The sequence below is a fragment of the Planococcus citri genome, chromosome 1 (genome assembly GCF_950023065.1).
Source record: "Planococcus citri chromosome 1, ihPlaCitr1.1, whole genome shotgun sequence".
NCBI lineage: Eukaryota > Metazoa > Arthropoda > Insecta > Hemiptera > Pseudococcidae > Planococcus > Planococcus citri.
Genome location: NC_088677.1, coordinates 66,313,954 through 66,340,260, shown reverse-complemented (window position 1 = coordinate 66,340,260; position 26,307 = coordinate 66,313,954). Strand labels below are relative to the sequence as shown.

Genomic DNA, 26,307 nt, shown 5'->3' with positions numbered 1-26,307 from the left:
AAAACAATTTTTACGAAAACAGGATTTTATAATACATACATTATACAAAATTGGACTTTTTGACAATTTTCCCAAAAAGTGGGACTTTCATTTGGCAATTTTAGAACAAAACAGTGAATGAGGAAAAGTCATTACCTTTTTTAATTTTCAATTTTGGCAAAGAATAAAATTGAAGATCAAATTTTCTCAAAATTTTTCCAAGAAAATTGTACCTTTCTCAGCAATTTTGGCAAAAATTAAAGGACTTTTTGACAGTTTTGGTAAAAAATAGCTTTTTTATTTGGCGATTTAGGTAAGTAAAAATAGAACTTTCTGACAGTTTTTCAAAAAAAGAGACTTTCTGTTGATTCTGACAAAAAATTCAACCTTTTTTCACAATTTTTGGGAAGGGGAAACATGAATTTTGGCTATTCACCACACTGAATGTTTATTTTGTATATAATCAGGGCTCGGATTTTTTATTCTACAGCATGTTTTTTGTTACGTAATAACGATGGAGAATTTTTCAATACCATCTCCAAGATTCATAAAATTTACAGTAAAATGAGACAAATTGATAGAGCAGTATGTTCGCATATTCCACCTACCTATAAGAGCATACAAAAAGCATACTTGAACATTTTTAAGAGAATTTTTCGCGTTTTCAGAAAAGTTTTCAAGTGTTATATAGGGAATATTATATCCGATTTTGAAGTTTTGTTCATTATTTTCCACAAAATTTCATGAAAAAAAACAACAAAATTTTTCAAATTTCATAATGAAATTAAACACCCACCCGGTTTTGCATTTTTGATATGTATTACATCACACCTAGGTATTAATAAAGCCGTTTAGAATAATAATATGATTTTTCCTGCAAAACATCTCTCATATCGTTGTAGGGAATATTCTTACGTTTTATAGAGCATTTTTGATATTTTTCAGGAAATTTTTAAGGGCATACTTAGGGGTTTTTGGTGAAAGAATATCCGAGTCCTGTACATAAGTATAATAGGCTACATATCTTATTTCAGGTATCTACCTATCGAGCCATCACATTGTGAAACATTCATTCTGTACACTTCAAAAAGACATCATTTTTGAACGAATATTTCCCATTCAGGTGCAATTGTACAGTATTTTCTCAAGTGTCAATTTAAGTATTTATTTCCTTTAAACTGATAATGATAAAATTATGAACCAAAATATAGGTATACTTGAACGAGAATTCAACTCGAAAAAAAATAAGTAAAATTTCTTGGAAAACCACTCCGCACAATAAAGTAGAAAATACACAAGTTTCTGATACGTAAAACAAAATATTTCAGAATAAAAAACTATTCCTGAAGATCCTCCAGTTCTTCTAGGCACAGGAAATTTTCAATTTCACCATGAACTTTCCCTCGAGACGTAAACGAATAAATTTGAAATTCTTCGTCAATAAGTAGGCTACCTGTAAGATTCGTTCTACCCACAAATAACTCGAGCATATGCACACTTCACTTTTGAGTTACTCGAGATTCAGGGAAACATTTCATCATATTTCTCAATCACGTTTAACAACAATAACAAATATCCATACGAGAGCACAACACGTGATACGAAGACAAAAATAATTCAAATCAAGCCTCAAGGTTACTTTGATAAGAATCAATTACACGCAAGGCGGGGGTCCCAAAATTGAAAAATTAGAACAGGCACTTGCACATGTATATAAGTAATCTTCTAAAACAATTCGAGTGAATACGTATTCATTTAAACATTACTCTGAAGAGTTCATAGTAACTTACTCGTGTTTCGGTGTTCTGTGCTTTTGAAGTTCTAAGTTGCTTGATCTCGTGCTCAAAATGTCTTCGTTAATCGTCGAAATACCGCAAGGCAAACTGCAAGGAAAAGAAAGTAAATCTATATTAAATGGACAGAAATATTATTCTTTTTTGGGAATTCCGTACGCTAAACCTCCGATAGGGGATTTACGATTTCAGGTAAATTTTCTACGCAATAAGCACTAACTATCTAAGCACCTATATCAAGTACCTACAATATTTGTAGCATTAGAATGCAATAAAAATTTATCTTTATTTTATCCACTTTGCGTTTACGCTCACTCGAATACATTGTACAAAGATATATCGATGATAACTATATTTCATTCAGTAATTAAAATTATGGTTTTTTTTTGTCAGGCTCCACAACCTAGTGAAAAGTGGGAGGGAGTATACGATGCTACTTTTGACCGAGATGCATGCACGCAAAAGGATTTAGCCCCACCTCAGGCTTATTCTGGATCAGAAAACTGTCTATTTCTTAGCGTGGATATTCTTCAGGTAAGGCGAATGAATGACTTTTTGCCACATTCAATCTTGAAAGTTACTATTATTATGTGTAATTTCACCGGAAAATAAATCGTTATTCCTCAACAGCTTCCCAATGAAGTAAGAGTACCCAAGGCAGTCATAGTATTCATTCACGGAGGAGGATTTTCTAATGGATCTGCATCGCAAGACATCTATTCGTCCGATTATTTAATCCAGCATGATATTATCTTAGTTCGATTCAATTTCAGACAACATGTTTTAGGTAAACGTATTTTTACGACGTGGATAAATAACCTACTTAATTTCAATCATAAACACTACCACATAAGATCGAGTTACATATTTCAAACATTCGAATCAGAAACTAAAAACAAATACTTTTTACATGCCTGCAGGATTTTTAAACCTCGGTTTACCCGAATGTCCTGGAAACGCAGGCCTCAAGGATCAAACTCTCGCTATGAAATGGGTTAAAGAAAACATTACACATTTCGGAGGCAATCCAGATAATGTCACACTTTTTGGCATCAGCTCCGGAGCATCGTCTGTTCATTACCATATCTTATCTCCTCCGAGCAAAGGTATCCTAAACAGACCTCAACCACGGGAAATCCAATTTCCTCGTCATTAAAGCATCGACTCAAAATCGCCATAATGAATTTTTTTCAGGTCTGTTTAAAAAAGCTATCATACAAAGTGGCTCAGCATTATCAGCTTGGGCCCTGACATTGGATCCTAAAGACAAGGCTAGAAAACTAGGCGAAACATTTGGATTTAAAGGTGGATCTGATCAGGATCTATTGAATTTCCTGAAAAAACAAACTGCTGAAGAGCTGACTGGTCACGTTATGGAAATGATTGAAAATCTAATGAAGGTAGGTAGTAAACGAGAGTGTACCTACTCAAGATAACACAGCTGGAAGCTCGTACATACATTAAAATAACTCAAAACTTGCAGGAGCATCCGGAAAAAGGTATAAACATTCCTTTTGCACCATCGGTCGAAGAAATCAAGGAAGGTGCATTTTTACCCGAATTACCTCATAAACTACTGAAAACTCCAGATCCATTGCCTATTATATATGGAGTAGATGAAAAAGAAGGAGTAATGGCGTTTTTCAGTAAGTGTGCTCCTTTCCACACAACATGCAGTTAAAGGCTACAAAAAAAAACTCGAATGTAAAATGTATTTCATCTCGTTTTTCTTTCTAGTCCATCAGAATAAAATATGGGACTTGCTCAAAACGGATTTCAGCATCGTTTTAAAACAGTATTTCGACATCGATTCGGCTCGTCTGCCTGAAGTCAGCGCCAAAGTCAAAGAGTTTTATTTCGGTGATAAAGAAATTGGCCCCGATACAGCAGATCATTTAATAGATGTAGGTAAAATTTACCCACTTCCTTCCATAATAAGCTACAATCATTTTATTCGAATGGAAAAATCTCTTCTTGTTTGTTCTCAGTTATTCTCAGATATATTTTTCTACCAACTGTACGAACCAATTGAATTCGTCATCGACTCCTCAACTCCTCCATATGTGTATGAATTTACATACAGCGGCGGACTGAACTTTGTCAAACACATGCTCTCTGCGATTATTAAACTAGACAAAGGTATCTACATACTTAGTCTTAGTACATACATAACATAATATAAACTAGACAAAGGTATCTACATACTTAGTACATACATAATATTATTATTAATTATTCATTTGAAAATAGAATTAAGTTAGTAAATAATCTTTTACATCAAGTTGTACGGAATTTATAAGATGTACTATTCGAAACAGGTGCGTGTCATGCAGACGAACAAGGATACCTTTTCTACAGCCCAAAAATGTTCCCAAATCCGACGTTGGAAGGCGATGACCTAGCAGTGATACAAAACATTACCGAGCTATGGACCAATTTTGCCAAGACTGGGTGAGTCTTTATATCCATATTCGAGAGGAAATTGGCAGAAATTCCCACCTCAATTTGCACAAAACTTGGCGCACGTAGTGTGCTCGAAGGTGTAATTTGCCTCTAAATATCGATTTCCCTGAAACTCAACCAAAAACCAAAAATAAGAACCAATCTCAAATCCTCAAAAATACACAAATCATCATCATCATCACAAAATACGATGCTAGTCTCACTCAAGTATTCGATTAATCTGTTGCCTATTTCATACAATAGAAGAATTTGAATTTGAATCTTTCAAGTCATACGTAGGTACCTATTTATTTTGTAATGGGAGAAAATAATCAGATTTGTATCACCTATACTGGGAGAAAACTAATCGATTTCTCCCACGTATAGTGACAGAAAGTTGTTAGAAGCCAGTCGTCTATACTGGGAGAAAACATTTTATGCCATCTTATACTGGGAGAAAAAAATCGACTTGAAATATATGTAATTACCGCGATTTTATGCCGCCTAAGTGGGAGAAATATTACGACTTATCCGTCAGCTATAGATGGGAGAAAAATACTTGGTATTTTTCTCATTCGATCAGTGAGAATTTTTTCCACTCACTGAAATGATCAATTTTAATGACCACTCGTTTATACATCGACCCTACCTGCCGCCCCGCGTACCTACCTAATCGATCTTACCTATTTATTATTGAATATGACGTAACTTCCGGAAACATTACTTCCGCATATGATGCAATCGACTAAATATTATATGTACGTCATATTCTCGACTTCCTATTTGTTCTTTAATACTTCCGGGGGTAATGCTTAGCCAATCGTAATTCGAGGCGCGCGCACAACTTACCCTCTCTTTTTCCTAAAAAATCATAATTTCTAGAGAAGCGATCAGAATAACATCTCGCTCGTCAGTGTGTGTTCTGCGGTGGTTCCTGTGTTAAGTACGAGTTTGATGTTCCTTTGGTGGGCTTGGGACTTGTTCCCAACCCAGTGGCCGTTCTGTTCCAGTTCGTTTCGATGCCTATTTTTTCTAAGTGTCGCCTTTTGGACTTACAAATATTTTCAAAATCTGGACTAAGTAATGTTTCCAGTCTGGGTCAACTTGGCAACCTTTCACCTTATAATCATCTCATATGGACCAGCGAAATACCACCCAGACTCCACTCGGGATCGTAATTGTACAATTATGTATTCCTTATTTTGCGTCCCCTAGGGGACAGTTGGAGATTTCTCATTGTTCTCGGATCGCCTTCTGTAAGTTTACCGCGGAGTTCGACTTATTATTTTCTGTTTCGTATCCTTTTCGTTCCTTATTATTTCCTTATTGACCTAAGCATCCTCGAGTTTATTGACCTAAGTTTTATTGACCTAAGCAACCCGTGTATCTTTTATTGACCTAAGCAACCCGTGTATCCAACAGTCCTAGGTTTATTCTCATAAGTACCCTCGTGTTATTGACCTAAGTTTTCTAAAATCTATTCTTTCCTCGAAATAATAGTCAAATAACCTTCAATTTCATCCCTTAAATGGTGACCAAAGATTGGTATTGCGATGCGTTTCAATCCAATATAAATGTGTGTGTCGAGTCTATATAATGGTCAAAATGCTATTTTGGCCATTGAATCGCCGAAGTATTTTCATCTTATAATATGCCAACTCGTAAGTATTCTAGTCGAAAATCCTGATTTTCGACCCCAGTTTCGACCTGTCGATCAATGATCGATCGATTTTTCATCTAATAGCTGTTTCAACTAATAGGTCCGTCTCACCTTATAAATCAGTGGGATGTTTTGCCCAAACACCAATATTGTGGATTCAACTAATATGCAAGCCCTGCGTTAAATTTAAACTGTTATGACATCTCATAACTGAATTTCGTTCCAGGAGGGAGCCCCCAATTTCGTCCGCGATCTATCACGACCCTGAAGATCACCTGAGCTAACCATCAGATCGCGAGAGATATCACCTTTTAATTAATCACATCTATAAATGGACAACCCAGTGCTTAAAAAGATATCCAGACAACAAAGTTAATATGGATTAGTCTAATCTACGTTTCCGTATTTCTATCATTCCAGATTTCGTAAACCATAAATCTCGATTTTTGGTAATTTACGAACCAAAATTCGTAATTACGCTGGATCCTCCCTTAAATTCTCCCGGTACAATTTTTTGGTTCCTCTCAAAAATTTACTATGCCAGAAAACGAAATTGGAAACTTTGAATTTTGCTAATTTTGGTACTTGCCCCTTCTAAATCAAATTATCGACTCCATTTTTTCGTCAACTAATTCGAGATTCAAAAAATTTAATACTCTGAAGCAATTACAAGATTTTTAATCGCAAACACACATTTTCTTTTCACGAATGGAAAAGTGCGAGATTTCTTTTATTTTTATTGGATTTTTTTTTTTTTACAGAAAACCAAGCGATGAGTCCATTTGGTCACCTTCCACTTCGAATCAACCACGATATTTGAACATAAATCGTACTCTTGAACTACAGGAAGGTAACGTGTACGGAACACGACTAAAATTTTTCAGAAATTTACTAGAACCAGTAGCCAAACCCTACAATGCACAGTGGGCTGTGAGCACCCTCAAAACGGGCGTAATTCAAAAACTTACAATGAACCCTAAAAAAATGGTACAATGATATCCTCCCTTATGTTTTTGGGGTCGCAGAATACGAATTTGACAATATTTTTTTTGTAGGGGTGGGGGGTGAGGGGGTGAGGGGAGCGAAAAAGTCAAAATTCGACTATAATGATGTGTGATATGTCGAAATGTATGTTTTTGAGGGTGTAGATCACGAATCTGACAATATTTTTTTCGTAGGGGTCAATGGTGGGGGCTGAGGGGGTGAAAATGTATAAAAATTCAAAATTTGCATATAATGATGTGTGATATGTCGAAATGTATGTTTTCGAGGTTGTAGATAATGAATTTGACAATATTTTTTTCGTAGGGGTGAATGGTGGGGGATGAAGAGGGTGAAAAATTCAAATTTTGACCATAATGATGTGTGATATATCGAATTGTATGTTTTTGAGGGTGTAGATCACGAATTTGACAATATTTTTTTTGTAGGGGTGAATGGTGGGGGATGAAGGGGGTAAAAACGGTGAAAAATTCAAAATTTGACCATAATTACGTGTGATATGTCAAAATGTACGTTTTCGAGGGTGTAGAAGGGCTGAAGGGTGGGGGATGAAGAATTTTCTATTGGGGAGCCGTCAAAGTCCCTGGAAAAAAAATTTGTCACATTTTGACGAAATTCACCAAGATTTTTCACTATAATCGACTGTGGAGGTCGCCGGAGCACTTTGGAGCAAAAATGGCAATTAACATCTTGAAATACACTATCTTAAGTATTACCAGCCACTGGAATTTCCCGTGCATCTACGTGCAAAAATTTTTTCTACCACTATTTATGCAGCAGAGTAGGCAAAAAACGGAGTTTCAACGTAAATTATACCTCTATAATTACTTTATAACAACTAAAATCGAGTAAATTGATGAAAATTACTCACTTTTAGTTGAATTATTCATATTTGGTACATTTTGACATATCACACATCATTATATTCAAATTTTGAATTATTCGCCGTTTTCACCCCCTTCAGCCCCCACCATTGATCCCTATGAAAAAAATATTGTCAGATTCGTGATCTACACCCTCAATAACATACATTTCGACATATCACACATCATTATAGTCAAATTTTGACTTTTTCGCTCCCCTCACCCCCTCACCCCCCACCCCTACAAAAAAAATATTGTCAAATTCGTATTCTGCGACCCCAAAAACATAAGGGAGGATATCATTGTACCATTTTTTTAGGGTTCATTGTAAGTTTTTGAATTACGCCCGTTTTGAGGGTGCTCACAGCCCACTGTGCAATGTTTAAATTACAATTTTGTTTGTTTGTGCATTCGATGACTTGCCGTTATGTTGAATAAATCATATTCGCGTGTATTACGAGTACTTTCTTCACAGTGTCGACGAAACTGGGATTTCCCGCGTTGAGCAAAGTTTCTCACATTTTAAAATTCATTTTTGGCCTTTCCAGAGCGATTTCGAAATTTATGGAGAAATTTGACAACTCGCTGGAGGCTCCATAATGGTCTAAAACCACTATAGTTGTTGGTACGTGAGAGTGAAATTGAGAGAATTATTCACATTGGTTCACTTCGTTCAAAAAATTCACTCTCATGAAAAAGTTTGAATATCTCCCATAAGACAGCTTCCAATTTGAGTTTTTTTTTTCAATTTTCAAAAATTCGCCAGAGGTCCAAAAATGAACTTTGGAATTTGAAGTTTTGATGACGGAGGTTTTAGAACATGTTCTTTCGATCTCGCTATGGTTTCGTTCAAATCGGAGAATGTGAGTTCAAAATATTCCCTTGTTATAGATGACCTTGTAGACACCTTGAAAACATGTAAGTAATGTATGTAGGCTTTTCTGTTTTTGAACGACATCGTCTATGAATGGTATTCAAGTGCGCAAGTAGCCTACCAGTACCATACTTTATAAATGTCAAATGTAGATAAATAAATATCAGGCCCTATTCTGAATTTGTAAACTTGATAAGCGCTGCTGTAAAATTTTAAATTGTTCGACTTCGAGAGAACATACATATAATAGCTATCTAATAAAAACGACCTCGAGAGTAGCTTAGTACATATCATAAAATATAAAATGCATTCAATTTTTATTGATAACATTTTGAACCACTTATTTTTACACTTATTATGAAATGTTATGAAACTTCTACACTTCTACGTACTCGTATAAATAATATTAAACAACTTGATTTTTTCGATTCGTTTCGCCGTTAAGTTTTGAATCAGTTGTGTGTTCGAAATCGAATCGTGTGATTATTTTACTCACAGTGCGATTTTTCTTTCAAAATATTTTGTTCACAACTTTTCAAGCGCAAATTGGACCATATTTTTAACAATTGGTCACACTCATTTTTAATTTAGTGCCTTAAGAGATTAATTTCATTTTATTATATTGCCCAATTTTCTTTGATAAAGTGAAATTTTACTCGTTGATTATCACCGACATAGCACCTGTATCTTTTCCTGCTTCGTGAAAAGATGGCATTACTTGGAATTTTCGACATATTCGATCCTGCATCGCTGTTGATTCTTTTGGGAATAAGCTTGATTACATTTTTGATAAAGTACACACTAACTCAATGTCAAAGAGACCCTCGTATGGTGAAATTTGCCAAAACCTTGCCAGGCCCTACAGCATTGCCTTTGATTGGGAATAGTTTGATGTTTCACTTCAAAGAAGGTAGGTATTGGTTTATTTTATGAAAGTATGTACCTAGAAGCGTAAGTAAGATATGTGCATGATATTTTATTATGTGTACTAAAACATTCAGATCCGTTGAAGCTGGCTGTCAAATACAATAGAAAATACGGCGATACGTATCGATTGTGGTTAAGCAAATACCTTGCGGTAACTTTTTGCAACGTTGACGATTTAGAGGTAAGTTAAGTACCAAATAATTAGGTTACTGAGAGAATGATCTTGCAAGAATTTTATACACATTTCCAGAACGTTTTCATGAACTCGAAAATGTTGGGAAAACCGAAACTTTTTCAACCATTTCAAGATTTCTTTGGTGATGGGATATTCATTACACGCTCTAGTAAGCATTATTAGAAACATTCTTTCCTTAGTTTCTCTCACCTCGGTTGAAATTGTGTAAAAACTGGAATCATACCTATACCCTCTCCATTCTCTTAGGTCCTCGCCAATAAAATTTTTGCACACGATTCAATCGCGGCCGGAGGCCATTCGTCCGGCATTTCAATTTATTTTATGTCATGCTTCATATCCTCGTATTATCAAGTTGTTTTTGTTATGTGCCTTTTTCAATAACTCTCAAACGATCATTTGCAGTTCCAAAATGGAAAAAGCACAGAAAATACTTTTTCCCCGTGCTAAGCCGCAATGCATTACCGAGATACACATCTATAATTAATGAGAAAACTGAATTTGTGGCTAAAAAAATGCAAGATTTAGTAGACGGTCCGGAATTCGACGCTTGGGATTACATGCCGAACTTGGCTTTCGATATTATTCTAAGTATGTACTGATTATATCGGCTCACTGCTTGGTAAAGCACTATAAGCAGGGGCTAAGAGTACCTTTAATTTTTGATGATTTGACATTGTTGTTGTATTTTCAGAATCAGCAATGAATGTTGATTTGGATTGGAATGATAGTTCACTTCTGCAGTACTACAATGCGACCCTTGAGTAAGTGAAAGATTTGAGTATCATAATTAATCTTCATTAGAAGAATCTAATCAGATCTGATCAGAGTTGATCTGACTATGGATCTAGATAATGTTTTGAGCTGATGTAAACAAATTGGTCGGCACATGACTGATCGCATCTATAATCAGATCTGATCACTTTCCTCTGAGTGCGTAGAAAATTTCAGCAGTTCTGATGAAAGCGAGTCTGAGCAGGCCTACTCAGATCTTAACAGATTTAATCTTTTTCTACAGAATAGCTATGGCTCTGAAAGTCATTGTACTGAAGTTTGACTTGACTTGAATTTTTCAGAGGCATGGACATATGTTTTAGAAAAGTTCTATCGCCTTGGTTGCAACACAAAGTCGTTAATTACTTTTTATACAAGAAGAAATCTCAAAAACATCGAAGAACAGCTGAAGAATTCCTACGAAAAGTGGGTATTGGGTACGGATCTTGAAGTGTTGATGTCTAAGTTCGACTTATCCATGAAACGTTTTTGGTCTGTTTTAGCTGATTAAAGAGAAAAAACATGAAATTTTAAGTGAAATAGAAGCTCATAAAAACAAAGTTGGAGCCAATCCAGAAGGTACGAAAATCATTGAGAATTCATAAGCCAAAATAATTAGTAAATGATGGATAGATTAGATAGATTGGTATATTACCTGATTTAAACGCTGATATTGGTATCCATTTTTTCCCCATTTTAGATGTTCCAGCAAAACGATTTCTAACATTAGCTTACGAATTATCGGAATCAGAAAATGATGAAAACACTATGCTTGATGAACTTATCATAATACTTGCAGGGGTACGTTCTCAGCATAGTAAACATCGCATTCTAAGTAGATATTGGTGTTCAAATTTTCTCCCTTTTGTCTCACAAGGGAACCTCTTGAGGTGTCACACTCCGATTTGAACGGGACCGCCATTTTTGGAAAGAGCATAGTCTAAAACCCTCATAACCAAATTTTCAGCTGCCCAAGTTCATTTTTCGATTTTTGGCGAACGTTTGAAAATTCAAAATTGACTGTTTTTGGCGATTTATGCATTTTTTTAAAAAGTACGTACTTGCTGATCAGTAAAAATGGTCAAAATAAATTCCAAAACAAATATCAATTACTCAAATCCAAATTTCACCATTTCCAGCCATTCAGGAGCCTCCAGCGTGATTTTCAATTTCTCCAGAATTTTGAATTTGCTCCAGAAGGCGTGAATATGCAGTTGGGCAGCTAAAAATCGAGTTGTGTATTACACTCGACCTGTTTAACGAGTTTATCCACATTTGAGCCGATTTTGAGAGTGACACCTCAAAAGTGTTTTTTTGATCATCTTTTTTCAAAATTGAAGAATCCAAAAAATCAAAAGTTTCCCATCTGCGTGGAAATTTTTGAAATTCGCACGAATCGCTGTATTTCTTCAAGAACTAACACTTGGAGCGCAAATTCTACCATTTCCAGCAGTTTCGGAGCCTACAGCGCGATATTTCAATTTCTCCAGAATTTTCAATTTGCTCCAGAAGGAGTGAATATAAAATTGGGCAGCTAAAAATCGAGTCGTGTATTATACTCGACCTGTTCAACAAGTTTATCCACATTTGAGCCGATATTGGGAGTAAACTTGATTTTTTAATTTTGAAAAAAGCTGGTCAACAAACCACTCTTGAGGTGTCACTCTCAAAATCGGTTCAAATGTGGATAAACTCGTTAAACAGGTAGAGTGTAATACACAACTCGATTTTTAGCTGCCCAACTGCATATTCACGCCTTCTGGAGCAAATTCAAAATTCTGGAGAAATTGAAAATCGCGCTGGAGGCTCCAGAATGGCTGGAAATGGTGAAATTGGGATTTGAGGGGTTAGTGATAAACAAAATACAGCGATTCGCGCGAATTTCAAAATTTTCCACGCAGACGGAAAACTTTTGATTTTTTTGATTTTTCAATTTTGAAAAAAGCTGGTCAAAAAACCACTTTTGAGGTGTCACTCTCAAAATCAGCTCAAATGTGAATAAACTCGTTAAACAGGTCGAAAGTGATACACAACTCGATTTTTAGCTGCCCAACTGCATATTCACGCCTTCTGGAGCAAATTCAAAATTCTGGAGAAATTGAAAATCGCGCTGGAAGCTCCAGAATGGCTGGAAATGGTGAAATTTGGATTTGAGTAATTGATATTAGTTTTGGGATTTATTTTCACCATTTTTACTGATCAAGTACGTACTTTTTAAAAAAATGCATAAATCGCCAAAAACAGTCGATTTTGAATTTTCAAACGTTCGCCAAAAATCGAAAAATGAACTTGGGCAGCTGAAAATTTGTTTGTGGGGTTTTAGACTATTTATGCTCTTTCCAAAAATCGCGGTGCCGTTCAAATCGGAGTGTGACACCTCAAGAGGTTCCCTTGTCAGATTTGGTCTCCGCTCATTTCTCTCTCCTCCTCTATTTTTCAAAAGCCATTTTCACCACAAAAAATCAAATTTTTTCAAAATCTAAGTGGACTACTTAAATTTATTTACTGATTCGTGTAAATGTAATTCGACCCTGAACACATTTTCGAAAATTTTCGACTTATCTGGTTCTTTTCCTGTGCCCTTGAGTTGGAACTGACTGGAAATGATCTATTACAGGGGACAGATCCAGCACTCATAACTTCGTTGTTCCTATTGATGGTAGCTATGCATCCACATATACAGGTTTGTTTGACCAGACGTTAATCTTAACTCATTTAGAGTACCTGCTTCACAATGTGGATTCTTATTGAATGTAATTAATCGCGAATTCTTTCGAAATGTTTGCAGGATAAATTATACGACGAGCTGTATGAAATTTTTGGAGACAGTGATAGACCAGCTGATGAAAATGATGTGGAACGATTACCATACCTGGATCAAGTTATAAAAGAAACCTTGCGAAGATTTCCTTTGCCTATGATAGTTCGTGAAGCCGAAGAAGATGTCAAAATAGGTACAGAGTACAGTACAGACAGACGACACAGTGGATGCTTGGCATCCATTTCAAAAAATTATACATAAGAGAAACATTTTCATAAATAATTGTTTACTTTTAGGAGATCGAATTATTCCGGCAGATACTATTGTAATTGTATCGATTTCTGCGGTACATTTCAATCCTAAATACTACCCCGATCCTTGGAAGTTCAATCCGGATCATTTCAGCCCCGAAAATGTAGGAAAACGTCCCAAATTGGCATTCTTAGCGTTCAGTGCCGGCCCCAGAATGTGTATAGGTGAGTAGGAGTACAGTCTTGATGTTTTATAAACTCATCAAATATTTAAATATTAACCATCTTGTTCTTGTAGGCTACAATTTTGGTATGCTCGAAACAAAACTAACCCTGAGTGCGTTGCTGAGAAAATTCACGTTTTATACAAATATGAAATTGGAAGACGTTCATACGGATAATGGATTCGCAATGACTTCTGTGAATGGATATAAGTTGTCTATTACATCGCGAGTTAGGAAACCTTCTTATTTAAAGAAATAAAATTTATTATTAGATTGTAACTGTTTATTTTTTGAATGGCACTTCTTATTTAATCAGATACACATTGAAAAATTAATCTGGAGGATTCAAGAATTCAAACAATATTGACTCACGTCTCACTTAATGCGCGAATAATTTTTGAAATTTAGTTAGATCTTCAATCCCTATTTCTCATATCTGGATAACCGTGCTAATAAGTAAAGACGATCAGCATACTCCCCAAATCCTACGAGTATTTTAGAACCCGTAATTTGCGAAATTCCAGGAGTGTGCGTTCGAAAGTGAATTTTTGAACGGCTTGTAAATTCCAAAAAAGCGGCCAAATAGGCACCAACCAAAGTTATACAGTTCAAAGATCACTTTCGGCCCTTCCAGCGCGATTTGAAATTTCTGCAGATATTTGAAAACTCCCTGGAAGCTCCATAATAGTCGAAAACTACTAGCTGATATATAGTGCGTGATTGTGAAATTGAAGAAATTATTCACATTCGATCACTCTGCTCAAAAACTTCTCTCTCATGAAAAAGTTTCAAAATCGCCCATAAAACAACACTTTTTTGACTTTTTTTAAATTTTCAAAAATTCGCCACAGGCCCAAAAATGAACTTCACAATCTGATATTTTGGCGACGGGAGTTTTAGAACATGCTCTTTTGATCTAGCGTGGTTTCATTCAAATTAGAGAGTGTGAGTTCGAAAGGTTCCCTCATTAGGATGACCTTGTAGAGTAGATGCCTTGAAAGACATGTAAGTACAGTACTAGTATGTTAAGTACGAGTAGCTAAGCTTTTCTCCATTCGAACGACAACGTCCATGAATGGTATTCAAGTGCGCAAGTAGCCTACCATACTTATAAACTTAAGAAATGTTAATGTAGATAAATAAATATCTGATCCCATTCTGAATTTGTAAACTTGAAAAGTGCTGCTGTAAATTTTTAAATTGTTTGACTTCGAGAGTATAATACCTAATTTAATCAAAATGACCTCGAGAATGACTTAGTTTCACAAAATATAAACACGCATTCAATTTTTATTGATAACAATTTGAACCGTTTACTTTTACGTTCATTAAGAAATGTTATGAAACTTCTACGTATAAATAAATACATACCTAATATCAGACAACTTATTTTTTTCGATTCGTTTCGTCGTTAACTTTTGGATCTGTTGTGCGCCAGAAATCAAATCGTGCATTATTTTTCTCAGAGTGTGATTTTACGCCTAAAATATTTCACCGTATTTTTGGCCATTTTTAACAATGGGTCACACTCATTCTTAATTTGGTGTTCTACAATTTTATATTGCCCAATTTTCTCCGATAAAGTGAAATTTTATCTGTATTTTTTCTTGCTTCGTGAAAATGGAATTACTCGGTGTTCTCAACGTATTCGATCCTGCATCGCTGTTGATTCTTCTGGGAATAAGCTTGCTCACGTTTTTAATCAAGTACACAATAACTCAGTGTCAAAGAGACCCTCGTATGGTGAAATTTGCCAAAACCTTGCCAGGCCCTCCAGCGTTGCCTTTAGTTGGGAATAGTCTGAAGTTTCATTCCAAAGAAGGTATTACTTTGTTTTATAAAAGTAGAAGAATAAGAAAGGTACTTGCATGATACTTAATTATGATGTATTAAAACATTCAGATCCGGTAAAGCTGGCTGTTGAATACAATAGAAAATACGGCGATACGTATCGATTATGGTTGAGCAAATACCTTGCGATAACGTTTTGCAACGTTGACGATTTAGAGGTAGGTATTAGAGGACTAGAGGTGTCTATTTATTTACTTTCATATTTGTATGTACCTAGATTACTCACTGAGGGTACATTTCCCCGTACCCCCCCCCATTTTGGGAGGGGTGGTAAAAAGCACCTAGAAGGATAGTGCTAGGTTAGTGCTGGATAGTGCACGTATCGCCGACGTTAGTGCACGCCCCCTTCACCCCCATTTTTTAAAAAATATGTGGGGGGGGTACAGGGAAACGTGGTACCCCCCCATTCACGGAAGGGGGTTAAAAACCAGCTAGAAGGATAGTGCTAGGTTAGTGCTGGATAGTGCACGCATTCCCGACGTTAGTGCACGCCCCCTTATACCCAATTTTTTTAAAAATTTGTGGGTGGGTACAGGGAAATGTTGTACCCCCCATTCGTGGAAGGGGGTTAAAAACCACCTAGAAGGATAGTGCTAGGTTAGTGCTGGATAGTGCACGCATCCCCAACGTTAGTGCACACTCTCTTCACCCCCGTTTTTAAAAAAAATTGTGGGGGGTACGGAGAAATGATTTACAAAAAAGGGGAAGAACGTTGTTAAAAGGGTTAAAACCCACATAGTTCGATTCAGATTCGTTAGTGCTGGTTAGTGCACACACTTATACAATTATTCTCCCTCCCCCTCCCCCTCAATATTAAATAAATAATTTTACACCCTATGGTCGAGTAAAATTAGCATCGAATAGGGAAAATCGAAGTGGCAAGCTGATTTTCGGTATATTGGACCATTTTGATGTCCTGAAAACAAATCGGAGAAGTCCCCTACTGTACCGGGTGAGCTTCTCCCCAAATTGTGGATCTTATCTCCCCCCCCAAATCGGTGTTTGACCAAAATCTCGAATAATACATGTTGACTCTAGCGCAAAAAAGGTTTTAAAAAATGTTGTTCTACTTGTACGTCACATTTCCCATCAGATGAGCAATTGATCAGTTTTCCAGTCCCAAGGGGGGGGGGGTGGACCTACCGCGCTTCGAACATAAGTGGGTTTGGAATAGCTTCATAACGTTGATAGTTAATATTGATCGTAATACGAGTATTTTTAATCATTCAAAAATGGCATGGTGATTGAAGTGGTTCACTTTGTTTTTTGTGGTACAGAGCGGACTACAGTGTCACCTCTCCCACCTGCCCCTCACCATTTAGTTATTTGCCCATATAACGTACGTGAAGTGAATTGAAATGCACGAAAAATTGTAAAAATGTCGAATTGAATGTTAATACGAGTTTCAAACACCCATTTTAATGTAGAGTAATGAATTCTCCCCCTTTGTGGACCCCAATCCCCCCGAAACTGTTTCCTATTCATCTTCTTCAATATGGGTCAAATTGGAAAAATTCTGCTATTGTTATGTTCTAATTCATGTAACTTGCCATAATTTATACACCTTCCTTCACATTTCTCACCCCTGAAGGGGGGATGAACCTAAATCATTGAATACCTATTATCTACCTAGTACCTACCTTCTCGTTCTCACAATGAAATTTCCAATTCAATTGTAAAGCAGCGCAAAAATGTGTAATTAGGTAATTTTATAAATTATATAATATGCACAAAATCAAAAAAAAAGTATTCGCAATATTTTTTTTTCAGTTTTAGATTTCAACTTCAATATGTTTGCCTGAACGTCCAGCAAGCTTTTGAAATTTTAATCACTGATTTGGAATCCCTTATGTAATTTTTCTAAAATTCCACAATCAGATTTACTTCAAGTTCACTCAAGTCTTGAGAAATGAGAGTCTCCAAAGTTTGTTTATTTCACATGAAACCGAAAGTATGAAGTGTGCAGATTAGGATTACAGTGATTTATTCCTATCCCACTCCTCCCCTCTAAACTGTTAGAAGTTTGTGACGAAAATGATTTTTTTTTAGCGAGACTGCTACCTATGGTAACACCTTTAAAAAAGGTACCTGGAGGGAATTTTTAGTTTATTGTTACAGAATAGGGACTTTTAGAAAAATTTGAGGAAGTGGGAGGGGAGGAGAGAGTCTTCAGCGAAGACACAAAATCACACTTTGCGAAAGTTTGTGAAAATCCGGGATTGAAAAGTCATTGAAACACTAAAAAATACATCTCGTAACAGGAGTCAAATAATTCACCTTGTAAAACAAAATAATCGATTTAATGATGATTGATGATTATTCAATCACCATGCCATTTTTGAATGATTAAAAATACTCGTATTACGATCAATATTAACTATCAACGTTATGAAGCTATTCCAAACCCACTTATGTTCGAAGCGCGGTAGGTCCACCCCCCCCCCCCCTTGGGACTGGAAAACTGATCAATTGCTCATCTGATGGGAAATGTGACGTACAAGTAGAACAACATTTTTTAAAACCTTTTTTGCGCTAGAGTCAACATGTATTATTCGAGATTTTGGTCAAACACCGATTTGGGGGGGGGGGAGATAAGATCCACAATTTGGGGAGAAGCTCACCCGGTACAGTAGGGGACTTCTCCGATTTGTTTTCAGGACATCAAAATGGTCCAATATACCGAAAATCAGCTTGCCACTTCGATTTTCCCTATTCGATGCTAATTTTACTCGACCATAGGGTGTAAAATTATTTTTCCTATCTAGGGGTGAAAAGTACTACTTTTCCAACCTCGCGAGAATCGCTCGGATGTAAAAATAAGTACTTTCCACCCTCGTTCAGGAAAAATTACTTCACTAAACTCGGAGAAAAAGTGATTTTGAACTCGTGTGAGTTGTTCCCCTCACTTCGTTCGGGTCACAAACCTCACCCTCGTCCAAAATCACTTTTTCGGCACTCGTTGTGTAATATACTATATTTAATATTGAGGGGGAGGGGGAGGGAGAATAATTGTATAAGTGTGTGCACTAACTAGCACTAACGAATCTGAATCGAACTATGTGGGTTTTAACCCTTTTAACAACGTTCTTCCCCTTTTTTGTAAATCATTTCTCCGTACCCCCCACAATTTTTTTTAAAAACGGGGGTGAAGAGAGTGTGCACTAACGTTGGGGATGCGTGCACTATCCAGCACTAACCTAGCACTATCCTTCTAGGTGGTTTTTAACCCCCTTCCACGAATGGGGGGGGGTACAACATTTCCCTGTACCCACCCACAAATTTTTAAAAAAATTGGGTATAAGGGGGCGTGCACTAACGTCGGGAATGCGTGCACTATCCAGCACTAACCTAGCACTATCCTTCTAGCTGGTTTTTAACCCCCTTCCGTGAATGGGGGGGTACCACGTTTCCCTGTTACCCCCCCCCCCTATATTTTTTAAAAAATGGGGGTGAAGGGGGCGTGCACTAACGTCGGCAATACGTGCACTATCCAGCACTAACCTAGCACTATCCTTCTAGGTGCTTTTTACCACCCCTCCCAAAATGGGGGGGTACGGGGAAATGTACCCACTAACTGAATAGTCTTGCAAGAGGATAAAATATCAAGTAGGTACCTACTTCAGATTTAAATTGATCTATTTCCAGAACATTTTTATGAACTCGAAAATGTTGAAGAAACCGAAACTCTTTCAACCACTTCAGGATTTCTTTGGTGATGGGATACTGATTACAAGTTCTAGTAAGCATTATTAACATTCGTTCCTTATTCTTTCTCACCAGGTCGAAATGTGTGAAAATTGGTACCATGTACCATTTCCAGGATGTTCACCCATTTTCGGAAACGATTTGTCCTGGTTTTCCAGGGTTTCCAGACCACTTTTTCCATAACCTCGTATTATATCAAGTTGTTTTTGTTGTATGCCTTTTTCAATAACTCTCAAACGATCATTTGCAGTTCCGAAATGGAAAAAGCACAGAAAATACTTTTTCCCTGTACTAAGCCGCAACGCATTACCAAGATACACATCTATAATTAATGAGAAAACTGAATTGGTGGCTAAAAAAATGCAAGATTTAGTAGACGGTCCGGAATTCGACGCTTGGGATTACATGCCGAACTTGGCTTTCGATATTATTCTCAGTATGTGCTGATTATATCTGCCCACTGCTTAGTAAGCACTTTAAGCAGGAGCTTTGTACAGGTACTTATTTTTGATGAAGTGACATTGTTGTTGTATTTTCAGAATCAATGATGAATGTCGATTTGGATTGGAATGACAGTTCACTTCTGCAGTACTACAATGCGAGCCTCGAGTAAGTGAAGGATTAAGTATTAGGCGATCTTCATAAGAAGATTCTACTCACTCAGGCCTGAACGCCTGATCCGACCTTGAATCTAGAGAACGTCTTGATCTGCTCTACTGATCTCATCTTATCAGACGTGATCAACTGATCACTTGCCTCTAGGAGTGTGCATATGATTTCATTTCCAATCTTTTCCTACTGGGTAGCTAATGCTATGGCTATGAAAATTGTTGCATGTACTAAAGTTTCAGTTGAATTGCATTTTTCAGAGGCTTGGACATATGTTTTAGAAAAGTTCTATCGCCTTGGTTGCAACACAAAGTCATTGATTACTTTTTATACAAGAAGAAATCTCAAACACATCGAAGAACAGCTGAAGAATTCCTACGAAAAGTGTGTACTGAGTACGGATCTCGAAGAGTTGATGTCCAAGTTCAACTTATCCATGAAACATTTTTGATCTATTTTAGCTGATTGAAGAGAAAAAACATGAAATTCTAAGTGAAATAGAAGCTCATAAAACCACAGTTGGAGCCAACCCAGAAGGTATGTAAATCATCAAGAATTCATAAGCTGAAATTAAATGGTGGATACACAGATTGGTACGTAAATTATTATCTGTCTGTTCGTTGATCTATCTTTTTGATTTTTCATTTCAGATGTTCCAGCAAAACGATTTCTAACATTAGCTTACGAATTAGCAGACTCAGAAAATGATGAAAACAGTATGTTGGATGAACTTATCATAATACTTGCAGGGGTAAGTTCTCAGCATGTTGTAGTGAAGAATTATTTATGATACGGTAGATAGCTGAAGGGTACAGAAAAAGAACCAGATTAGTATCTTTTTGAAACTTTGGTGCTAGTTATAACTTTGTAGAGAATTTAGAGAATTTAAATATGTCACACCTAATGAAAAATTTTTGCATTCTAAATAGTTACCTATACTTACTAATGTTCAGATTTTCTTCCTTTTGCCTCAGAATTGGTTTCGGATCATTTCTTTCCCCTCCTCCATTTTTTAAAGGTCATTTTCACCACAAAAAAAAACGAATTTTTAAAAATGTAAATAGACTACATTTTCTCAATCCTCAGGGTGAATTCAACTCGACCCAGAACTCATTTTCGAAAATTATCCACTTATCTGGTTCTTACCCTCTACCCTTCAGTTAAAACCGATTGGCAATGCTCTATTACAGGGAACAGATCCAGCACTCGTAACCTCATTGTTCCTATTAATGGTAGCTATGCATCCAGATATACAGGTTTGTTTAACCCTTAAAGACCCAGGCTAATCCTGAGATGTTGGGTGAAAATGCTTTCAATTTCCTGAATTAGATCATCACAAGCATCACTTTAACCCACAGTTTGCCCCCCAGCCCCTGAAAGCCGTCTCGTAAAAGCCGTACCAATTTATTTAATTTTCCTTGAAAACCGAGAAAGCAAAAACCCCAATGAGGTCAATCATGGAACTGAATGATATAGTATCATTAGGTGTACTGAATGAGTGAAAGCATATCCCCAAAGAACACCCCACCCCTTTTTGGGGGGCAAATTTTCAAAAAAGTTGGGATAAAAAAATTGGACCCATGCTCCATTTTTGGATAAACATATTGATGGTAGACCCTTCACAAAATGAAATCATGAAAGGTGTGAAAATGGTGGACCAGAGTGATTTTTTGAAAATTTGATTCGCTTGTCTCGATAAAAACCCGAAAAAACAGAGCATGAATACGCAAAGTACATAATATGGGAAATATTATCAAGTAGGCTTGAAATGACAGAAACAAGAATTGAAAGGAACACAGATGCTTTTAACAGCACATAACTTCAGATAATCTACAATCCACCCATCAAATCTGTTTATCACTCCGTGGATATTCTTTCTCGATTTTTGTCACCAAATAGTTACATCCTACAAAGGTTAGCAGTACGATTGTTTTTCTGCAGAAATATCGAAATAGGTTTATCAACCACTTTGAAAAGCTTTACACAGTCAAATTGCAGCACTCCCTGGCATTTCATAATGTTCAAGCATTCATGAAGAAGTCACTATCCCTTCTCGATCATAGATAATGTAGTTCTACATCATGAAAATTGCACGAGCAGAAGTCGAGGTTTACAATCATGAGATTGTGTCCAGCTTATGACTACAGAATTCAGGGGATTTGAGATTCAGTAAAAAGCTTTCAACTGTTGTTCAACCACAACTCTGAACTTTTGAATGTTTTGAGAAATTCCTGCTGAAGTTGATATTCTTTCTCAATATTTGTCAACAAATAGTTACATCCCGCAAAAGGTTAGTGGTACAATTGTTTTTCTGCAGAAGTATCGAAATAGGCTTATCTACTACTTTGAAAAGCTTTACACTGTCAAATTGCAGCTGTTTCTGGCATTTCATAATGTTGAAGCATTCATGAAGAAGTCACTATCCCTCCCCGATCATTGATAGTGAAGTTGTACATCTTGAAAATTGCTTGAGCAGAATTCGTTGTTTCCAATCATGATATTTCATGATGTTGAACTACACTATCAATGATCGAGGAGGGATAGTGACCTCTTCATGAATGCTTCAACATTATGAAATGCCAGAGACAGCTGCAATTTGACAGTGTAAAGTTTTTCAATGTGGTAGATAAGCCTATTTCGATACTTCTGCAGAAAAACAATTGTACCACTAACCTTTTGCGGGATGTAACTATTTGTTGACAAATATCGAGAAAGAATATCAACTTCAGCAGGAATTTCTCAAAACATTCAAAAGTTCAGAGTTGTGGTTGAACAACAGTTGAAAGCTTTTTACTGAATCTCAAATCCCCTGAATCCTGTAGTCATAAGCTAGACACAATCTCATGATTATAAACGATGACTTCTGCTCGTGCAATTTTCAAGATGTAGAACTACATTATCTATGATCGAGGAGGGATAGTGACTTCTTCATGAATGCTTGAACATTATGAAATGCCAGGGAGTGCTGCAATTTGACTGTGTAAAGCTTTTCAAAGTGGTAGATAAACCTATTTCGATATTTCTGCAGAAAAACAATCGTACTGCTAACCTTTGTAGGATGTAACTATTTGGTGACAAATATCGAGAAAGAATATCCACAGAGTGATAAACAGATTTGATGGGTGGATTGTAGATTATCTGAACTTATGTGCTGTTAAAAGCATCTGTGTTCCTTTCAATTCTTGTTTCTGTCATTTCAAGCCTACTTGATAATATTTCCCATATTATGTACTTTGCGTATTCATGCTCTGTTTTTTCGGGTTTTTATCGAGACAAGCGAATCAAATTTTCAAAAAATCGCTCTGGTCCACCATTTTCACACCTTTCATGATTTCATTTTGTGAAGGGTCTACCATCAATATGTTTATCCAAAAATGGAGCATGGGTCCAATTTTTTTATCCCAACTTTTTTGAAAATTTGCCCCCCAAAAAGGGGTGGGGTGTTCTTTAGGGATATGCTTTCACTCATTCAGTACACCTAATGATACTATATCATTCAGTTCCATGATTGACCTCATTGGGGTTTTTGCTTTCTCGGTTTTCAAGGAAAATTAAATAAATTGGTACGGCTTTTACGAGACAGCTTTAAGGGGCGGGGGGGCAAACTGTGGGTTAAAGTGATGCTTGTGATGATCTAATTCAGGAAATTGAAAGCATTTTCACCCAACATCTCAGGATTACCCTGGGTCTTTAAGGGTTAACTAGACATTAAAATCTTATCTCATTCAGAGTACTTCACAATGTGGATACTTACTGAACTCAAATTAATCACGTTTTCTTTCGAAATATTTACAGGATAAATTATACGACGAGCTGTACGAAATTTTTGGAGACAGTGATAGACCAGCTGATGAAAATGACGTGGAACGATTGCTATATCTAGATCAAGTTATAAAAGAAACCTTGCGACGATTTCCTATACCTATGATACTTCGTGAAGCTGAGGAAGATGTTAAAATAGGTACAGAGTACCGACATCGACACAGCGAAGTGCTTGGCATCCATTTCAAAAAATTATACATACATCAGCAAAATATTTATGAATACTCGTTTTCACTTTTAGGAGATCGAATTATTCCGGCAAATACCATCGTAATTGTATCTATTTCTGCGGTACACTTGAATCCTAAATACTACCCGGATCCTTGGAAGTTCAATCCGGATAATTTCAGTCCAGAAAATGTAGGAAAACGTCCCAAACTGGCATTTTTAGCATTCAGTGCAGGTCCCAGAATGTGTTTAGGTGAGTAACGTCTTAATATTCTATTGACTCTTTATCAAATACATAGATAACAAATACTGACCATCTTTCTATTTTAGGCTACAATTTTGGTATGCTCGAAACAAAACTAACGCTGAGTGCGTTGCTGAGAAAATTCACGTTCTATACAAATATGAAATTGGAAGATGTTTATACGGATAATGGATTCGCAATGACTTCCGTGAATGGATATAAGTTGTCTATTACATCGCGAGTTAGGAAACCTTCTTATTTAAAGAAATAAAATTTATTACTATGTAGATTAAATAATGGTTTATTTTTTGAGTGCTACTCATTTATAATCAGATACACAGTGAAAAATTAATCTAGAGGCTTCAAGAATTTCAAACATTACATATTGACCTAATAACTTCACGAGCAATAAACAAAAAAGTTTTGAAAAAGTGACCAAAAAAAACATTAGAACAAATATGTAGAAATACCTATTCCTGTTTTCAATTTGAAAAAGTTGAGCAATTGAAGACGTCATAACAAAAAGGGGTATGTATGACACATATGTCCTTTTTGAGATGAATCCATATTGTTATTCTTCAGACCTTCCTCTATCATTTATGATGAGACCACCCCCACTTCACAAAGTCAAAAAACCAGTGAGATATCGCCATTTTAAAACTGCGAAGTCGATTAAAAATTTACTTTTTCAGGGATAATGGGTTACTCGTGGTCGATTTTGTGTTGTCAACCATTATTTACCTGCTTTAAATCCAAAAATTTGCCCAAAAAACATTTTTAAATCAATAAAAAAAAATTGGCCAAGAAAACTTGTCTTTTTTGTTTTTTTGTTTTACTCAACATAGCGATCTTTTTTCAGAGATAATGGGTTACTCATGGTCGATTTTGTGCTATCAACCATTATTTACCTGGTTTAAATCCAAAAATTTGCTCAAAAACATTTTTAAATCAAAAAAAAAAAAAATTGGCCAATTTTTCGCTTCAAAAAGGACATATAATTCGAATAACACACAGTTTCCTCCAGACTGATGGTGCGTAGCATTTCATATAATTAGATAGTGGGAAAGATAAAATCGTCACCATGTTCAAATATATGCACATTTGACATTTCTAAACTTCACAAGCACTCAAACTTTCAAACGGTTTTTTCTCAAAATACAACTTTGAGATGAACTTTGAAAAATTTGCAAACTGAGTTTCATTAATATCGATCTGGAGGTGAAAGAAAGCGTCCAAAAAATTTCATGTCAATAAAGTTGTAGAAAATCAAATTTCCAATCGACATAATGTCGTTAGTTTTTTTCTTAGTTTTTGATTTTTTTTGCAAAAAACTCAAATTTTCGAAAAATTTGCAAGCTAAGTTTCATTAAAATTGATCTGGAGATGAAAAGAAGCATCCTACGAAAAAATTACATCGAGGAAAATTGTAGAGAATTAAATTTCCAATCGATATTAAGTCGTTAGTTTTTTTCTAGGATGCTTAGTTTTTGATTTTTTTACAAAAAACTAAAATTTTCGAAAAATTTGCAGTTGTACAGAATTAAATTTCGAATCGACATGATGTCGTTAGCTTTTTTCTAGGATGCTTAGTTTTTGATTTGTTTAAGAATAACTAAAACGTGAAAATCGGGATACTGACTTTTGGGCAACTCTGTATTTGATTCTCCCAAAATTCTCATTTTACCCCCGGCTATGGCACCTTTTTTCAATTTTTCACCATGACGCACCAAAACAAAAATTTCGAAAAAAAATACGATACTTAGGGGTCAAAAATACATCCAAAAAGCGTGTTTAAAATATTGTACCGCGCAATATTTTCATTGTTAGTAAAAAGCAAAAAATAAGTTGAATAACGCAACTTTGAGGGATAAATATGAAGGGAGGGGTTGAAAATTCTTGTAGGTATACCTCTGTTGTTCACCACACCACCCTAGAAAATATTCACCAAGAAACCTTTGATGGCAATTATGGTATTTCAATAGGGTACTCAAAAAAAATCCAAGTTTGAGAGCGCGCGATAGGTGAAGTTTTCTCACGGCGGTGCCGTGGAACAGTGTTGAAAAAACATGCGGTAGCACTGGAGATCATGCTTTTTTTCAAACTTTCTTTTTTGTTGACCTTGTTGCATCCCCCTTTGGGACCCTGGGAACATTATATGTTATACC

At 36.1% G+C, this 26,307-nt stretch overlaps 3 protein-coding genes across 5 annotated transcripts; all 3 read left to right on the top strand.

Annotated features, from left to right (window-relative positions):
- The first annotated feature begins 1,826 nt into the window (after nt 1-1,826).
- On the top strand, nt 1,827-8,193 carry LOC135841447 (esterase FE4-like). Of its 2 annotated transcripts, XM_065358420.1 has the most exons (11): nt 1,827-1,964; nt 2,166-2,306; nt 2,403-2,559; nt 2,693-2,878; nt 2,967-3,172; nt 3,256-3,418; nt 3,510-3,676; nt 3,761-3,911; nt 4,091-4,223; nt 6,636-6,793; nt 8,121-8,193. In XM_065358420.1, exons 1-11 carry the CDS (start codon nt 1,827-1,829, stop codon nt 8,123-8,125), a joined length of 1,605 nt encoding a protein of 534 aa, XP_065214492.1. In that variant the 3' UTR covers nt 8,126-8,193. The 2 variants fall into 2 exon arrangements, with proteins under 2 accessions (XP_065214492.1, XP_065214484.1); XM_065358412.1 differs by lacking the exon at nt 8,121-8,193 and having other exon boundaries at nt 6,636-6,907.
- An 823-nt stretch (nt 8,194-9,016) lies between these two features.
- On the top strand, nt 9,017-14,022 carry LOC135841721 (cytochrome P450 4C1-like). The gene is made up of 12 exons (XM_065358857.1): nt 9,017-9,523; nt 9,615-9,721; nt 9,791-9,884; nt 10,139-10,324; nt 10,428-10,497; nt 10,810-10,933; nt 11,011-11,086; nt 11,208-11,308; nt 13,125-13,190; nt 13,296-13,461; nt 13,565-13,744; nt 13,818-14,022. Exons 1-12 carry the CDS (start codon nt 9,322-9,324, stop codon nt 14,000-14,002), a joined length of 1,557 nt encoding a protein of 518 aa, XP_065214929.1. The 5' UTR covers nt 9,017-9,321; the 3' UTR covers nt 14,003-14,022.
- Nucleotides 14,023-14,161: 139 nt separating this feature from the next.
- LOC135841746 (cytochrome P450 4C1-like) lies at nt 14,162-24,454 on the top strand. Of its 2 annotated transcripts, XM_065358894.1 has the most exons (12): nt 14,162-15,565; nt 15,646-15,752; nt 19,240-19,333; nt 19,550-19,735; nt 19,839-19,908; nt 20,169-20,292; nt 20,370-20,445; nt 20,559-20,659; nt 21,099-21,164; nt 23,704-23,869; nt 23,972-24,151; nt 24,229-24,454. In XM_065358894.1, exons 1-12 carry the CDS (start codon nt 15,364-15,366, stop codon nt 24,411-24,413), a joined length of 1,557 nt encoding a protein of 518 aa, XP_065214966.1. In that variant the 5' UTR covers nt 14,162-15,363; the 3' UTR covers nt 24,414-24,454. The 2 variants fall into 2 exon arrangements, with proteins under 2 accessions (XP_065214966.1, XP_065214975.1); XM_065358903.1 differs by lacking the exon at nt 21,099-21,164.
- Nucleotides 24,455-26,307: the final 1,853 nt, after the last annotated feature.

Excerpts from the sequence above, each read along its gene's own strand:
- LOC135841447 (XM_065358412.1), top strand. The coding sequence starts at position 1,827 with ATGTCTTCGTTAATCGTCGAAATACCGCAAGGCAAACTGCAAGGAAAA. Across the intron at positions 2,307-2,402 it reads TTAGCGTGGATATTCTTCAG|CTTCCCAATGAAGTAAGAGT; the intron begins GTAAGGCGAATG and ends ATTCCTCAACAG. Across the intron at positions 3,419-3,509 it reads AGGAGTAATGGCGTTTTTCA|TCCATCAGAATAAAATATGG; the intron begins GTAAGTGTGCTC and ends TTTTCTTTCTAG.
- LOC135841721 (XM_065358857.1), top strand. The coding sequence starts at position 9,322 with ATGGCATTACTTGGAATTTTCGACATATTCGATCCTGCATCGCTGTTG. Across the intron at positions 13,191-13,295 it reads CTATGCATCCACATATACAG|GATAAATTATACGACGAGCT; the intron begins GTTTGTTTGACC and ends AAATGTTTGCAG. Across the intron at positions 13,745-13,817 it reads CGGCCCCAGAATGTGTATAG|GCTACAATTTTGGTATGCTC; the intron begins GTGAGTAGGAGT and ends TTGTTCTTGTAG.
- LOC135841746 (XM_065358894.1), top strand. The coding sequence starts at position 15,364 with ATGGAATTACTCGGTGTTCTCAACGTATTCGATCCTGCATCGCTGTTG. Across the intron at positions 20,293-20,369 it reads CTGAAGAATTCCTACGAAAA|CTGATTGAAGAGAAAAAACA; the intron begins GTGTGTACTGAG and ends GATCTATTTTAG. Across the intron at positions 24,152-24,228 it reads AGGTCCCAGAATGTGTTTAG|GCTACAATTTTGGTATGCTC; the intron begins GTGAGTAACGTC and ends TTTCTATTTTAG.